The sequence below is a fragment of the Ctenopharyngodon idella genome, chromosome 18 (genome assembly GCF_019924925.1).
Source record: "Ctenopharyngodon idella isolate HZGC_01 chromosome 18, HZGC01, whole genome shotgun sequence".
In the NCBI taxonomy this organism is placed as follows: domain Eukaryota; kingdom Metazoa; phylum Chordata; class Actinopteri; order Cypriniformes; family Xenocyprididae; genus Ctenopharyngodon; species Ctenopharyngodon idella.
Window position 1 is genome coordinate 3483923 of NC_067237.1, and position 17094 is coordinate 3501016.

The 17094-nt window shown below is 36.5% G+C and overlaps 1 protein-coding gene across 1 annotated transcript in view; it reads left to right on the top strand.

The window, feature by feature from the left end:
* The window catches only part of pid1 (phosphotyrosine interaction domain containing 1), a 32918-nt gene that overhangs the window by 8388 nt on the left and 7436 nt on the right, over positions 1 to 17094 (top strand). Inside the window, exon 2 of the mRNA XM_051870465.1 lies at positions 8121 to 8267. Coding sequence (XP_051726425.1) covers positions 8121 to 8267 — 147 coding nt within the window. The remainder of the gene's footprint in view (positions 1 to 8120; positions 8268 to 17094) is intronic.

Genomic DNA, 17094 nt, shown 5'->3' on the forward strand with positions numbered 1-17094 from the left:
ATGTTTTTCCAAAAGATATTGACTTTCCATTTACTATGGAAGTCAGTGGGGCCCTGGGCCTGTTTGGTTACCCATATTCTTCAAAATATCATCTAGATATTTCTGTTATCGAGTAAATGATAACCGAATTTTCATTTTTGGGTCAACTATCCCTTTAAATTTAAGCTGTTATTCAGTCATAAACCTCTGCTCCAGTGAGATGTTAACCTGTGAGACTGGCTCATTTCAGTGAGTCAGTGAGCTGAGCACGACATGCGGGTGAGTAAACGTTGACAGAATTTCCATTTGTTGTTGGTGAACTTTTGTTTTGGATTTTGTTAGTGATCAAGATGGCTGCCTAAGACAGAATTATAATCATGTTGCAATGCCCAAAACAGCAGAAATTATGCCCACGTTGCAAATTATGTCAACATTGATTTATTTTTTCCTTAAATTAAATGTCCTATTTGTTACAACAGATGCAAGAAGTTCTTCTTTCCCTTCCATATCTACTTAGTCATCATTATTTTCTGTTAACACTTCTATTTTATTTCCCTCTTGTGATGCACTTCTGTATTTGTTAAGAGAGATCATGAGACAAATGTAGAAACCAAAACAATATTACCAGATTTTCTACATTTATTGGGAGTAACGGTTTTAAAATTTCATGTCTCGTGACAAAAGAGTGCAACAGTTGGGTTACAGAAGTAAAAACTCCATTAATTTTCTTTATAAGGAAATTCATTTTGAATGATTACTTAAAAACCATTAGAGACAGCCCTACTGTTAGGTAAGAGGTTGTTATTCGATATTTGCTTCTGCTGAAGCCGTCAGCCCACATTATTTCAGCTTATTTTTAAAATAATTGTTTTAACAGTGAAATTCCTGTTGAAAAACTACATTACCCATGATGCTGTACAGAAAAGTACACCAATCAGAAAAAAAGCAACTCCAAAATAGCTCTTTAGCTCCACCCACTCCCATGAAGCACTGCAAATGACGTTAACGAGTCGATCTCCCTACACTCTCAAAATACTGACATTTTTTTTTCAATTATACTGTTCGCAGTGCTTCATGGGATTGTAGTTCTTCCCCTCACTAAAACCGTTAAGTCCACAGTCTTCTACCTTTTGTCTTTTTGTCCGATTTTCAAAAACTTTTTTGCTTCAAATCAAAGTTTGTCTTGTGATTCACCGCTGCTTGGCTTTGTTCATGGCTTATAACTCTTTAACAAAGACTATTTTAAAATCTCTATGGGAAAAATGAATGAAAAAAAAAAAATACTTCCGGAACCAGCTGCGCTGAAAATGGGGGCGGGCACTAATGCACTCTGTTTGGTTTGTTTGCGTCACTAGACATCCAGGGCTTAGCTCTAAATCATACTGCAAAGCTAATTACAAGTGCAAATAGTTAATTTTTCAGGACTTCTAATAATACTGCCATACATAAAATTGACTGAAGTTGAGTTCAAATCTCAAATAAATATTCAATTAATTTTTAATGGGAGGAGCAGGCGAGTGCAGTCCTGCGTCCTGTGTCTCTGAGTTTTGACTCATAAATAAAAAAGTAAGTTTACTAAAATATTCAGGTTTATCCGGAAAAGACGTCCCTGTTAGCTGCTAATTCCCTGTCCAGTTACAAAATTGCTAGTAGAAATTTCCATCCCACCTTGTTCCAGTGTTATAAGTGAACTGAAATGAACCCACCCTCAAAGTTAAAAAAAACTACAGTCTTTTTGTAGTTTGTTCGCATGGAGAGGAGAGATTTGGGTTTGGCATTTGTATGAAGTATGTGTTTTGGGTGTTCTTTAAAGGATTAATTGAGAGAACTGCAGCACAATATGGCCTTATTCTGTTACAATGCAGAGTTTCCAAGAATATCATTTGGTTTCAGTGTGTGTGTGTGTGTGTGTGTGTGTGTGTATTGAGTGAGTTTAGGATAAACCACAGATATGTCTGTTTGTTGTGTAGTGTCTGGTAGGATTGCCCTACAGGGTTCATAGAGGGCTTATGCTGGGATATGTGTGTGTGTGTGTGTGTGTGTGTGTGTGTGTGTGTGTGTGCGCGCAAGAGAGAGAGTGGTTGGTTTAACTGTCTCTTTGCGTCAATGTTACTTGACATTGATTGTTTTTTTTTAGGAAGGTGGGTGGGGCCAGCATTGCCTTTGAGGTTTTCCGCTGCCATTGGCATCTTCCCATGCCATTTTTGTTGTTTTTTTGTTTAGAGTGACATCCAGCAATGGACCTCCTACGTGTCTGTCCTGACTTGGCCCTGGCAGTTCCATGTGAAACCCAACACAGACCCTCATAAAGTTATATGCACACCCCGACAGGCACCCACACTGGAACTTACGAGCTTTGTCTGGACACTTTCTCATTCTTAGCAACCTACCATTGGCGTATACCATCTCTGTGTGAAAGTCGGCTTTCAAATGGGCCAATAAATCGCCTTTGGAGAGCAACTCGCATTCTTCACATCACTTGCAAAGTTTTGTTGGGCACATTTATTTTGAGCCAAACTCCTGAGCTGTAAATGTGCTGCAGGAAAATGACAATGCTGATTGCACCACAAGAATACAAAGACGAAATAATACAATGTGAAAAGTAGTAGTGCAGCTTTGCCAATCCAGTATTTTTAAAATCGACTAGTCGTGGGCTACCTAAACAAGTAGTCTACTAATCAGTCTTGTTTAGAAAGTAACCAGATCAGACAAATTAAAGGGGATCTATTATGCCCCCTTTACAAGATGTAATATAAGTCTCTGGTGTCCCCAGAATGTGTCTGTGAAGTTTCAGCTCAAAATACCCCACAGATCATTTATTATAGCTTGACAAATTTGTCCCTATTTGGGTGTGAGCAAAAACACACAATGTTTTTGTGTGTGTCCCTTTAAATGCAAATGAGCTGCTGCTCCCGGCCCCCTTTCCAGAAGAGGGCGGAGCTTTAACAGCTCGCACTTCAGTTGCGCAACAACAACAAAGCTGGAGAATCTCACGCAGCCAAAATGAGGATTGTCAGTAACGGTGTTCAGCCTTACATTGTTCAAACTGGAGTCGGACACTGATGGAGAGACTCAGGAAGAACTTTTAAAATGAAACTGGATGTTTCTGAACAGTTAGTAGATACATTTATGTAGTTTCTGTGGAGTTGGTTCAACTCATCAACTAGCATGTGCCATCATGTTAATCTTTTGTGCAAATCCAGTGTTGAATTGACCCTCGTTTGTGAAGCAGTCCGGCGTAAAATGACGGCATGGTATTAAATCTCAAATACAACAACTCATCCTCTTCTCTAAAGCAGCCCAACATGGCCTCGCCCCCTTTGTTGCGTGTTCTCGGGGGTGGGGTTTATGTAAATTTTAGGGTTAGTGATGTCACTAACCCAGGAAGAAGCTCGTTGTAGTCCCTACCAGTTGTTTGTTGTAGTCCTTAAACAGAATATTTTAAAAGAAAATATCTCCCTTTTGCATTGAACTTTGAGCGTCGTAACTTTGCAGATGTTGTTTATGCTCAAACAGCAACATTACACACTAACTAAAGTCAAAAAATAGACATAATAATCAACCATCAATTTAACATGTGAAAAACAGCTAGATTACGCTTATAAATGAAACAGGACGCAGAGGTCTGGAGACACATTTTTAGTAAAATATTACTTTTTACCTAACACGCCATTGTTAAAATACTTTAAATATATATATAGTGGATGACTAGATGACCATTGAGACTTACAGAGGGAAGTTTCGAAAACAAGATTGGACCAAACAGTTAAACAAAGTTTGAAAACATTGGCTGAATCATTGTCAGGATGGCTACAAATGTCCCTGAAGATGAGTGGAGACGGCAAACTCGTGGCTTTGTAGTTCAGTTGTGGAAGTCATTAAGCGAAGGCCTTTGGCAGCAGAACAGTGTTTTGAATTGTTGCAGATATTGGCAGGCATTGTGAAGACTGTTGCATTTAACTCACAATATTCCTTTAAGGGAAAAGACTCTGTTTATGTGATTCTGACCTATATTTTTGGGTCCAAATTGCTGAGGAATGTCGCCAGAAGTCAGCTAAATCTGTGTGCGTATGAAATATGAGGCTTGTCAGATGTAATCAAGCTGATAGCCGCCAGAGATCTGCCTGAACTGTTTCCATTGTCTCGCTACCTCGCTAACTCACTCCAGCTCTCTCGTGTTTTTCTCTTTCTGTCTCTCTGTGTGAGTGATATATGAATGACCAGAGACACTCCTGGTCTTGTTAAACCCATCATTGCAGGACAGACCCACAAACAGCTGTATAATATGTTAAACACTGACACAGTTTGGTCCATCTCTCACCCACACACAACAGGCATGGGCACACACATTTATACATGGTTCACTACTCAGCCATTTAGTTCAGATCTGATAAGTTAATCTACATCCCTTTATTAAACGCACAAATAAAACATTGCGTATGCAATTGAATTTGTGCATGTATGTATGTTTGATGTAGACCTCAGAGAAGTAGGTTAGATTCCCTCTTATCTACATTTACATTCTTAACAGACACTTAGTCTCCGAATGTGCTTCAACAACTACTATTATGACTGGTAACTGACAAAACTTAATTGACAAATTTAACAAGATAAAGTTTTTTTTCACAGAAGTATATATATTTTTATTTGCTCTGTTGACATGTTTTTCTTTTTTATTAATTTTATTCAATATTTTTTTCAATTACTTTTTTTGTTTGTTTTTATTAACATTTAAGTTTTACTTTTACAACAACATTTGGCCACCCTTTTTCACACTAGAGAATTTGTTGTGGACCTTTGTCCATTTGGCACTAATACACATGTTGGCACTCATGTTGATGACGCAAATGTGCCAAATAATGGAATCAAACTTGGATTCGGACCCAGTGATAAAGCAAGTGTGAAATTCAGTGATCCCAACCCTGTTCCCAGAGGCCCCACATCAGTACACATTTTGGAAATGTCCCTTATTTGACACCCATTTATTTTGGTCCTGAAGTCACTATTGATGAAACAAACCATTGTGTTTGATTAGGCACTTTTGGGCAGGAACATGTTTGGGAACCATTGGCTTAATTCATTGTCAGGGTGGCACTGTGCTGCAGATCAGACCCTAAAGATTGTCTGGAGACAATAAACTCAGGGCATTAGTAGTTCAGGTGTGGAAGTCATTAAGTGAAGCTCATTGGCAGCAGATTGGGCCAAGAACAGTGTTTTGAATTGAGTTGTAGCAGACATTGGCAGGCATTGTGAAGACCTCAGCAGAGAGATAATGGAAGAAACGTTTTGGAGGTTCAAAATAAGTCTAGCGACAGCATTTTGGTATGCTGGGAGATGGAGGACGTAGACCCTAATAAGAGTAGAAGCCATTTTTAATGTGAATGAAGATTAGGCTGTGAGGAATAGAAACAGTCTGTTGACAGTATGTCTTTCTTTCTAAAAATTCTTTAATAATCAAGAAACTCTGGAAAACATGAGAAATTTAAAGAGCACAACACAACTAACTCATATTAGAATATTAGTAGACTGTAGTTGACTAGGTTAGGGTTCGGGTTAGAAGAATAAGTTGACATGTAGTTGCAAAGTTACTTATAGTTACTAGAGTGTCTCTTGGGGGACCATCAAAATAAAGTGTTAGCAGATATTAAGTAGACATTCTACTAATAATCTAATGAGAGTTAGTTGTAGGGTTTAGTGTTTAATCAACACAGTGACCTCGCCACCTACTGGCCTGGCAGCATTATACAGCATTTAGTCATTTTCGCAGATCCAGGTGATTGTCCGTTCATGAAAAACGCGAAGAAAAAACATTCTAGTCTTGTTGTGTCGCATTGTTCTTGTTACATGCATCATCTAGCAAATCTAGCAAATTGTTGACAATTCTTTTTGCTTTGGTACTAAAGTTTCTTTTTAAAGGTCAGGAGATGTTTTGTCAGCACTTGGTTTTTGTTGGCCACCACAAACCGAAGTGAAACTGTGGATCAGGCCATTTAAAATTTGCTTAAGTTACAGAAATGTGCATCCAGTGTTCAAGGAAATGGAGAAAATGTGCCTTCCTGAAATGAGGATCTAACTCTGAGAATGTCCCCCTCTTTCTCAGAATCTCTCTCTCTCTCTCTCTCTCTCTCTCTCTCTCTCTCTCTCTCTCTCTCTCTCTCTCTCTCTCTCTCTCTCTCTCTCTCTCTCTCTCTCTCTCTCTCTCTCTCTCTCTCTAGAGAGGAACCCTTCACTCTGTAGGAGGTAAAGTTTGGAAAACAATATCTTATTTCAGGAAGGGAAGTTTAAGGTCAGCATACCAAAAAGTTTTACTTATCAGTGTTTTAGAAAAAACATTTTATTATGACTTTGCGGAAACAGACAGAAATGATTTGGTATTTAAGCAAGGTCATGACAATGACAGTGCATTTAAGCACAAACACATGCAGTTTTTCATGGAAGACGTCCATCTCTCCAGTCTTCTGTTGAATAAGTTGTAAATAGAGTCAGGTTCCTACAGTCTCTGAAGGGTTTTTTGACTTCCTGACTGAGAATAAAAATTAAACTCAGTGAAAATATTATGAATAAAATTCCAGATTTATTTCAACACCTCACCCTCCCCTGAACAGACCTCTCTTTCTTTCTCTCTCTCTGTTTTTTCTCTCTCTGCTTCTCTCTTTATTCTTTTATCCTCAGACCACAGGAATGTTTCTTTCTCTCAGAAAGTTGTAAAGTGCTGATTCTGGGCTCAGGGTGCGTTTATACATGTGGCTTCTGTCGTTCACTCGTTTCCTCTGTCTCACCCCCTTTTCCATATTCTATATTTCTCCACTTTCTTCTCTACCTTCAGAATCTTCTATCATCTATGACTCAGATGAGTCTGACTCAGATGAATCTGAATGCCTGTCATTCTTTAAGTTCCACACCCTGCCCTATAAATGTTTGTTTAGTTTATGTTTTGGCTCTACATTTAACAGATTTTACCATGTTTAAATTAAGTGTGATTCAGGAACAAATGACTCTTTTTGAACTGGTTCTTTTTAGTGAAACAATAGCTATGTTTCCATCCACCTATTTTTATGTGAATTTTGGGATATAGCATGAAAAAATACTGGATGGAAACCCAAAGATGTGGATAAATTCTAAAAATGCACTCAATTGAGTTGATTTTTTTTTTTTTATTCAATAAGAATAAATGCGCATGAACTATGATGAAAACACATTTGCCAAATAAATCCCTCAATGCACACACAAAAAAAAAAAAATCATGTGACTGCCTCAACAGATGATGTGATTGGTCCGCTGGTTAGTATCTCAAATGTTGGTCTGTTCATTCTGAAATGCCTGAGCCAAACTCTGTCATCAGAAAGATTTGGTTTAGTTCCCTCCCAGAAGTCTCACACAATTGCGTTCTCAAACTATAGGCATCCAAATGCAAGATAACATAACAGCGTTTAATGTGTTTCGTCTGCGCAAGTCATTTGATGTACGAAAAAGAGCCACAGTGGATTGCAGCAACTTTCATTTTTATTACAGGTATTTTGCACCAATTTCCCAGAAAGTACCGTTTTGTTCTCTTGAACACATGGGATTGAAACTGTTTTATTCGCAAATATTTTATGCAATATTCCAATTTTGCGCAAAGTTAAATTCACAAATTTGGATGGAAACATAGCTAATAATATACAGCTCAACTGGCGTATTCCCATTCATGAGCTCTTAGGAGCTGTTTCTTTAAATGAATCATTACATTGTAACCATAACAGTTTTGGGTGGTTGATTATGTCTGTTCAATAAATAGCAGTTGAACTTCATAGTTTGGATCCTGTTGTTCTTATTAATATTTTTGCAATGTATCGAGTTAAAGGTTCCCTGTATAATTTACATGAATCTAATTTAAATCTCCCTTAGCAAATAGTTTGAGGGGTGAGTGCTGTCTCATATTGTATTTATTATATTTAAATAACACTCTATTACAACATGAGAGTGGTCTGAAAGAGACGGACTTCTGTGTAATATCACACAAGTGTGCCATTAACTTTATGGAGTACCTTGGATGTTATGATTAAACAATTCATTCATCCGTCCAGGTTGTAGAAGTGGTGTTTTAAGCAGAGGCATCTGTGAAGCTGTGTTTGTTAAACATTGTTCAAACTCTTTTTCAGCATTTACAGACAATGCTTAAGACCAAACTCAACGTGCTGACGCTCCGGAAGGACCCACTGCCTACGGTGATCTTTCATGAACCTGAAGCCATCGAGCTGTGTTCCACCACACCTCATAACAAGAACCGCGCACACACAGGATATAAGGTAAAGAACCTGTTCATGTTCACTGTAAACCCGAATAAGTTGGGCTAACTCAAAAAAAAATTGAGGTAATCAGTTACCAAATTTTTTGAGTTATGATGTTTCATGATGTAAGCAGAACTATCAAGTTTTCATGTTAATTGCTCCCTAACTTGAAGTACTGAGTTAGCTAACTCATAAATTTTGATAGCAATTTACATAAAATATTTAGTTAATTAACTTTTTTATTTTGAGTTCTTGCGAATCAAATGAGTTATTTACTTCACTGTTAACCCTAATAAGTTGTCTCAAAAAAGTCGAATGATAATTTTTTTTAAAGTTAAGAAACTCAAAGTTTAAGATTTTAATTTTGTACTCATACATTTTTATTGTTCTTAACATGAAATATTTGAGTACACTAATTTATACATTTAACTGAAAATTACCAGGTTATCTTAACATTAACCATCAATCACTACTAAATCTCCCTTATTATTAACCTTGCACAAAAAAACAATATATAACACTTAATTTTAGCATTTACTCTCCCTTTCAAGTGCCATGGGCAAAGCATGCTGGGAAATAGAAATCCCAGCACAAGTTTCAGTTAAACTTAAGTTAGTCTAAATTAAAAGAAATGAGTTCATACAACTCAAAACAATGAAACAGTTCAGTTTACTTGAAATATGTGTAATTAGGTTAATTACAATAACAGTTAATTAGGGCTGTGCGATATTGAAAAAAAATGCGATATGCGATACCTTGTTAAAAAATGCGATATTCGATATGCGATACGATATTGCTTTAAGTGTGTAAAATCAATTTAAATTATATTTTAAAATATTTTAAAAATGTAGTAACCAATATAGTATGTTTCACATTCTTTCTGGGAAAAGAAATAATCACTGCAATTTCTGAGAGTGACCAGAAGTTTTTTTAGCATTACTTAAAAAGTAATGTCACAAATCTGACAATGTAATTTGAACACCAATGTAAAAAAAAAAAAAAAAAAAAGAAGTATGCCAATATTTAAAACTCTTTGCTCGATAATATATAGTTATATCAACCTAAATCTTAAAATCAAGAACATCCAGGTAAACAAAAACAACTAAAAACTAGGGGTAAATGATTAGTTATTTGTTATTTTATCTTTATTAAAAAATAAGAACTACAAACAATAGGACAAATACAATAGGACAAATTCTTACTTGAAATAGCATTTAAGTAAGAAACAATACAGAAACTGAGTGATCAAATGTAAATATAAAAACTCCATAGTCTTCACATGAATTAAATATACATTGATTCATAATAAAGCTACAAAAGTTATTTAGTCAAGAGCAGTGAGTGAATTTCTCTTTATCTTTTGTTGTTTCGCAGACAGCAGCAGGTTTACTGTTATTAGCTGCTGTCCCTTTAAGACCTAATGTACGGCCACAGATCCTACTGAAACGCATCCGTTTTTTTTCCCCAACTGATAATGTTAACTTAAGTCATAACCGACTGTGTTTACATGAATGCTCACCAAGACATAACAGTGTGTGTATTTGACAGTACAAGTGCAATAAGGCGCGAAAGAGAACTGAAGGGATTGTGCGCTGTCAGAGAGGCGGTTGTGTGTGTCAGACAGCAGACAGCGCGAGACCACAAGGAGTTGTTTTCTGCAACTTATTGCAGTTAATAACTCTTTTAATGTCAAGCAAGTCACGTAAGTAACAGTCGCGTGCCCAGTCTATTCACTGCTATATGCGTTGACCTAAAACTTTGACTTTTCACATCGTTTTGTAGTAGCCTATTGAAATCATTCATATATCGTATGCCGTTGCGACATGCATATCGCGATATGTACATGTGCGATATTTCAATATTTTCGATATATCGTGCAGCCCTACAGTTAATTTAATTGAAGAAATTTGTTTAATTTAAGTTTGTCCTACTCAAACCAATTAAGTATTTTGAGCGTTAGGGTTTACAGTGATTGGTTTCATGTGGTTTTGTAAAAAGTTTAAATATAACGTCATGTGGTCTCACCCATCATCAACCAAGTAAAAGCTAATAACCTTTACACCTTGAATCCAAGTGACTTTGGCTCGGCAGACAATCAGTTTTCAAATTGTAATGGATAGTCAAGCAGTTTTTCCCCCCAAAAGATGATGCCAAACTAACACACACAAGTCTAATACGATTTTCTTTTCAAGAATGTCATACTTTTAATGAGGCTTATTATTCATTATTCTTCATTATGATATTAGAATAGTTGTCATCCTGACATTTTTTTACTTTTTGCCCCCCAAAAACATCAAAATGTAAACTTTTAATGCATACATTAATACATTTTATATATATCTGGACAAAAAAATGTGCATCGACCTGATTTTTACACGTAAATGAGATGCTCCACAATGACCCAAATAAGCCCAACACAAAAATATTTTTCAAAGTTGAAGGGTATAGGTTTTTTTCTCTTGAAATATCTCATTTTAATGGGTTTGACCGGTCTGTCTGTTTGTCTGACCAGGAAACCGGTTTGGAAAACAATATTTTTGAAGTTCCATACAGTGTCACTAGTAGTGTACAAATGGCACGCTTCACATAAAAAAAAAAATAAAAAAAAAACTGGTTGATGCGTTCGGACACATTCATGTACTTGTGTTGGTCCACCTGTCCTTGTAGAATATTGTGGAGTCACATGCATGTTCTGAAAGGAAGAACAGCAGAATAATACATAAGCTAAAAATATAGAAAATCTCTCAAGGATATTGGCCTACTAAAGAAGCTGCTGCGGTGTTGTTGCCATGGATACCTCAGCATCCATTCATCGCAAAATGCTGGCTAAGACAAACACAGAGCATCTCTTCCTCTGCCTGTCTATGTCTTTGTCATGCTTCTTCCACCTCACTAGTGTTTCTCTTTCTTTCTCTTAAAAGCTGTAGGGCCCGGTATAATTTATGCCACATTTCTAACATTAAAGGAATGTACTGTGGGCACATATTTGCGCTCAGTTGAAAAATTTCACATATTTTCATCTGTGTATTTTAACATGGACCTCAGAGGATACAAAGCATCTGGCCTACACTAAACACACTCACACACACTCGACCACAAGCATGTCTACATTTTTGGGTGTAGACCGGTTTTATAATGATTCACATTTTTCTTGAAATGGCAAAAGCCGTTTTAACAGACGTCCAGTCCGATGATTTAACAGACCATGTGTTATTGCATGAGAGTAGCTGTTTGAGAGAGTTAGTGATAGAAAGACAGACAGAAAGAACGACCTAATCATCCATTGAGACCCTTTGATTATGTAACAACTCAACAAAGCTAGTCTATACACTGTTTCCATGGCGATCGGCCCCGCTGTGTGTGTGTGTGTGTGTGTGTGTGTGTGTGTGTCCTGTGCTCACTTCTCTCTAGGCATGCATGAAATGTCTGCTCTGGCTCGGTTTAAACCAGTGTTATATTAGTAAAATTAAGATACTATTTATATATATATATATATATATATATATATATATATATATATATATATATATAGTATCTTAATAATAAACTTTTGGTTGTTTTTGTCATTTTTATTAATATATTTTAATATCTTAAAATTAATGTTTTAATATTTCTATAGTTTTTATTAATTTTTATTTGATTTGAGTTATTTTAGTAACAAATGTTTTTTTTAATGGTTTTAGTTTATAATAACTTCATTTTCTGGAATTTTTTTGTTCCTGTCCTTAAAGAAGATAGTTCACTCTAAATTCAAGTCATCATTTACTCACCCTGGTGTTGTTCTAATGCCGTACGCCTTTTTTTTCCTGACCACAAAAGGAGATTGTGAGAAATCAAGACTAAATGTGATGATACACGGGACAACTTTTTGAGCAATGTTGCCGGGCAGTGTCGCAGAGCAATGTTGCTTGGGCACTTTCCCATTGAAAATGGGCAACAAATTTCGATCTAAAGCTTCCAGATAGAAATTTGTTGGCCATTCTCAATGGGAAAGTGCCCAAGCAACATTGCTCAAAAAGTTGCCCCGTGTATCATCACCTTAAGAGAACTGCGGCATGAAATACAATCCATGTACTTTCTTCTCTGAGGTGAATATATCTGTTGTGTTCATCGTAACAGGAAGTTATCATGTTCACATCTGTCAACTGTCATTCTGACTGTCATCTGACACCTAGAGTTCCAGTCTGGAGATGTTTAACTCAGTGAAGAAAGTACATGGATACTTTTTTGGGATTTCTAGGCACTGTATTTCTTAGTCTTGATTTCTCACAACTTGTGTGCTTTTTTTTGGGTGAGTCAGAGTGAACTGCGGCGCTAATAGAGTCTCACAAAGGCACGTGTCGTGCACAGAAGACCAACGGCCAAGGTCAGGATTTTTGTTAAATAATAAATTACATTTCAGTTGTTGTTGTTTTTTGTTTTTTTTACCAAACCCTTTTATATACCCAGAGAACACATGGGATATATGACACATGTTGCAGGGAATTATTCTGGGATACTTCTGCATCTCTTTTTAAAACTTGATGCTGGTCGCTATTCACTGCCATTTATATGGATGAGTATGAGCGGGACATTTTTTTTTTACATTTCTCTTTTTGTGGTCTAAAAAAGAAAGAAGGTCATATACTGCATTAGAACAACACCTGGGTTAGTAAATGATGACTTAATTTTCATTTTAGGGTGAACTAACTTATTAATTGTTCCCTATTTCATTGATCATTGATCTGTTTCTTTTCTTCAGGGCCTGTGTGTGTGCAATCCAGGTTTTAAATGTTTTAGACAGATGTGATTGAATGATGGATGCTTTCCATGTATGTGTGTGTTTTTGTGTGTCAGTAACTGTGGTTTCTATATTGATCTCCTCATAACTCTGAGGGTTTGTGGAATCGGCCATACTTAGATCAGGACCACACATGCATCTAAACCAGGGGTGTCCAATCCTGCTCCTGGAAGGGCCACTGTCCTGCAGAGTTTAGCTCCAACCCCAATTAAACACACCAGCTAATCAAGGCTTTTAGGCATACAGGAACTTCCAGGCAGGTGTGTGGTGGTAAGTTGTTGCTAAACTCTGCAGGACATTGGCCCTACAGGACTGAGTTTGGACACCCCTGGTCTAAACTGTCACCACAATCCAGCATAAACACATTCTTCCTCTTCCCTGATGTTTCTGTCTTATTCTCTGATTTTCCAAGAGATGAATATGCATTTGAGAAATCCAAGACCCTGTTAAAGAAACCGTACACATATTATATGTAGTATACTCTAGGTTTGGTACAGTGTACTCAGGGTTGAAGTAGGTGTAGTTACAATTCACCTGTTGTGCATTCTGAGTATTGTTAGGGGCTGCTGCACTGTTTTTTGATTGCTGCTTTATGGAAGTTTGCTCCAGTCGGATGTCTTTTGACTGCTGCAATGAGTCACACTGTGTTTTATGTGTCTCACGCCATGAGCACCACATTTTTAAAGCTGGCATAAAATGCATTCAGAAAAAAGATAGGATGAATTTTCATGTTATAGATCTTATTGAGAACAATTCATCCATTCCCATATTTAATATTTTTACAATTTTGACCTTGTAATGTTTAATTGAAATTGCAAACCTGGACCTTTAGGTGAAAACGACATACTTCTCTCTTGTGACGTATGCAGAACTCTCAACATCCAATCAACAACTGATGCATAGAATCAAGTTCCCGCCCTACATGTCTCGAGACCCTAGCAAACAAAATCTATGCAAACTTGGAAAATGGTTGCATTCCAAAATGTGTTTTAGAACACAGTTCTTAAAGCAGTTGCATTCTCAATGTTGCCACAAGGGGTGCTATAGTGGATATTAGCATAAATTGTCCTCTTCTACATTCAGTTAATTCAAATTACTTAAAAGATTAGATCACTTTCAAATGAAAATTACCCCAAGATTTACTCAACCTCAAGCCATCCTAGGTATATGACTTTCTTCTTCTTTCTGATGAACACAATCAGAGTTATATTAATAAATATCCTGATGCATCTGAGCTTTATAATTGCAGTGAACGGGACCAACGAGTTTGAAGCTAAAGAAAGTGCATCCATCCATCATAAACGTACTCCACATGGCTCCGGGGGGTTAATAAGGTTAATAAAGGCCATCTAAAGTGAAGAAATGCGTTTGTGTAAGAAAAATATCCATATTTTTAAATTATAAAGTAAAATATCTAGCTTCCACCAGACTGCCTTCCATATTCAAGAAAGTGTAGCGCTTCTTGCAGTTCAAAATGCTTATGCTACATCCTACACCCTCCCTATTCAACTTATGAAAAAAGCATAACTGTGTTCATCAGAAAGAAGAAAGTCATATACAGCTAGGATGGCTTGAGGGTGAGTAAATCTTGGGGTAATGTTCATTTTAAAGTGAACTAATCCTTTAAAGGCAACTGTTCATAGCGAGTTTCATGTCTGTGACATTAAACCAGATGCGTTATTATTCAGGTAGCTAGCTATAAACGTCAGCGTTAACTAACCTTAACTGACTTCTGTTTCAGATTGTTGCTGTGCATTGACAGAGAAAACTGACTGTAGAAGATGTTTGTTGCGCAACTCTGAGAATGCAACACGCATTTTTGAGTTCTGACAAATTTCGAAAAGCAATGATGCATAAAATTGAGCTTGTGTAGCTATGAGCTTGTGTAGCTATTAGCATCTGTGTTCAGGTACTTGTGTAGAGAATGTGTCTGGACTTCAGCATGTAGCAACACTAAGAGAAGGTGACTCATAGCATGAGTGTTTGTTTTTGAGCTAGCGACTCGTCATTTACATGCTTTTTTTGTAAGAATGTGTGTTTGGTAAGAGTATATTTCTGTGTATGTTGGTTCTGTATGTTTGTGAAAGCCTTCATTATGGAGTCAGAGGTGAAAGATTCATTCAGTATGTACAAAGTCTGTTCTGTGTGCTGTTTACACACACACATACACACACACACACACACACATTCTGTTAACAAACATAGTGACACACACACCAAATATAGTCATCACTTCCCCTCAGAACAAACTTTCTCTGGCTTAAGCACACAAACGCAGTCTTTTACATGCACACATGTGAATGTACACAGTATATATGACTGTGTGCACATGCCCTCATCGTACAGCTGCGTCAGGGGACACATGCGCCTCTCATTGTGGAATCACGCAGGAACATTAACATCCCGCTCTGGAATGCCGAGCTGGTGAAGAATTCCTTTTTTCTGAATTATACATGGAGGGTCTTGAGCACCAGTTAGATTGTCGTCACACTGCCACCTGCTGGACACATGAATCACAAGCCAAGTGAAACAGAGCTTTAAGAATGTGTAGTGGAAATTTTTGTTGTTTTGTGACTGGTTTTCATGCATTTATTGATACACGCATGCCATTTATTAATTGGTCTATAATAAAGTAGGGCTGGGAAATATATTGAACATATTTAATCATTTAAATATGTAATTATGCACTTTTTATGTTGCCATTGTGTTTCCCAAAGAGTGTTTACAACTTTTACTTTCCTAAAATAAAGATTTTTAAAAAAGGGAATAAATGTAATTTTATACAGTTATACGTGTTATTTTAATTACACTCATTTTAAAGTATTTAAGTATTTTAAGTAAATAAAAACTGAATAAATAAAATTAAGTATTAAGTTGTTTAAAGGTAAAGAATGTTACTTCAAATGGTCACACCATTGAACAAAAGCAAAATAACATTTTTGGAAATTAAGAACGAGTTTAAGAATGTTTTTTTTGTCAAATAATGAATCATTTAAAAAAAAATTATTAAAATATGGTTCTTTGAAACCAAAATTGGAGTGTTATATTAACCATGTAGATGTATGAAAATTCTAAAGGTACAGTATGTAACTTGTCGCCCTAGTGGTTAAAAACAAAACTGCATGCATTTTGCAGAAGAACATTGTTTTGGTTGTGCTTCATCTGTTTGACACTGTGGATGAATATGGTTCTTTCTCATAACTAAAAAGAGAGAGAGAGATTATCCTACTGCTCATGAAACATTCACTACTAGGCTTAAGAGATATAACCAGTTTAGATAGAAAGGATCTCAAGCTAACTGGCTGAAGATGTTACTGCTATACCCATTGATAGACACAAAACTTCCTTGGAAATAAATAAATTCCAGCACAGCTCTACAACAACCATAATAAAAAAAAGCCTTCACAATAGATAATGCTTTACAATCAACTCTGTTAGAGAGCTACACATGGCAATTTAACTGTTCAATAAAATACCTTACTCACTTGTTGAGTAATAAAAACGTAATCTCCACGTTGCTTTTACAACATTTCAAATCCCTCCGTTCTCACCATCTCTGAAAAGCCAAGCCATGTTGATTCTTGTTTTATTACGAGCTCTGTCGAGTTCTCTTTTTGTCAGCAGACTTTCCGCTGTTCAGCATTTATTTAAACAGACGATTCCCCAGAGGGTTGAGATTTAGCTGCTCCATGTCAACCTTTCTCACTCGTTGTGACAACTAAGCTCTGCCACTCTCACAACATACACGCGTCAAAGTAGACGGAGCAACTTTTCTCTATTTACGCATGTTTACGTATGTACGCAAATTCCCACAAATGCTATTCTGTCAGGTCTAAAATATAAACATTTATAACAGGCTTGCCATAGTGAATCAGGGTAAGACAAAAACACATTTTGGAAGAAGGATTGATGATTGTACTGACATTTACATTTACATTTTGTTAATTTTGAACAAAAAAGTTACATAGTGTATCTTTAACATGAATACATTTTGAATCTACTTGGCAAAATTGTCTATTTGGTTGAAACAAAAGTTCTTCTGATTAGACAAAAAAATACTCAAAG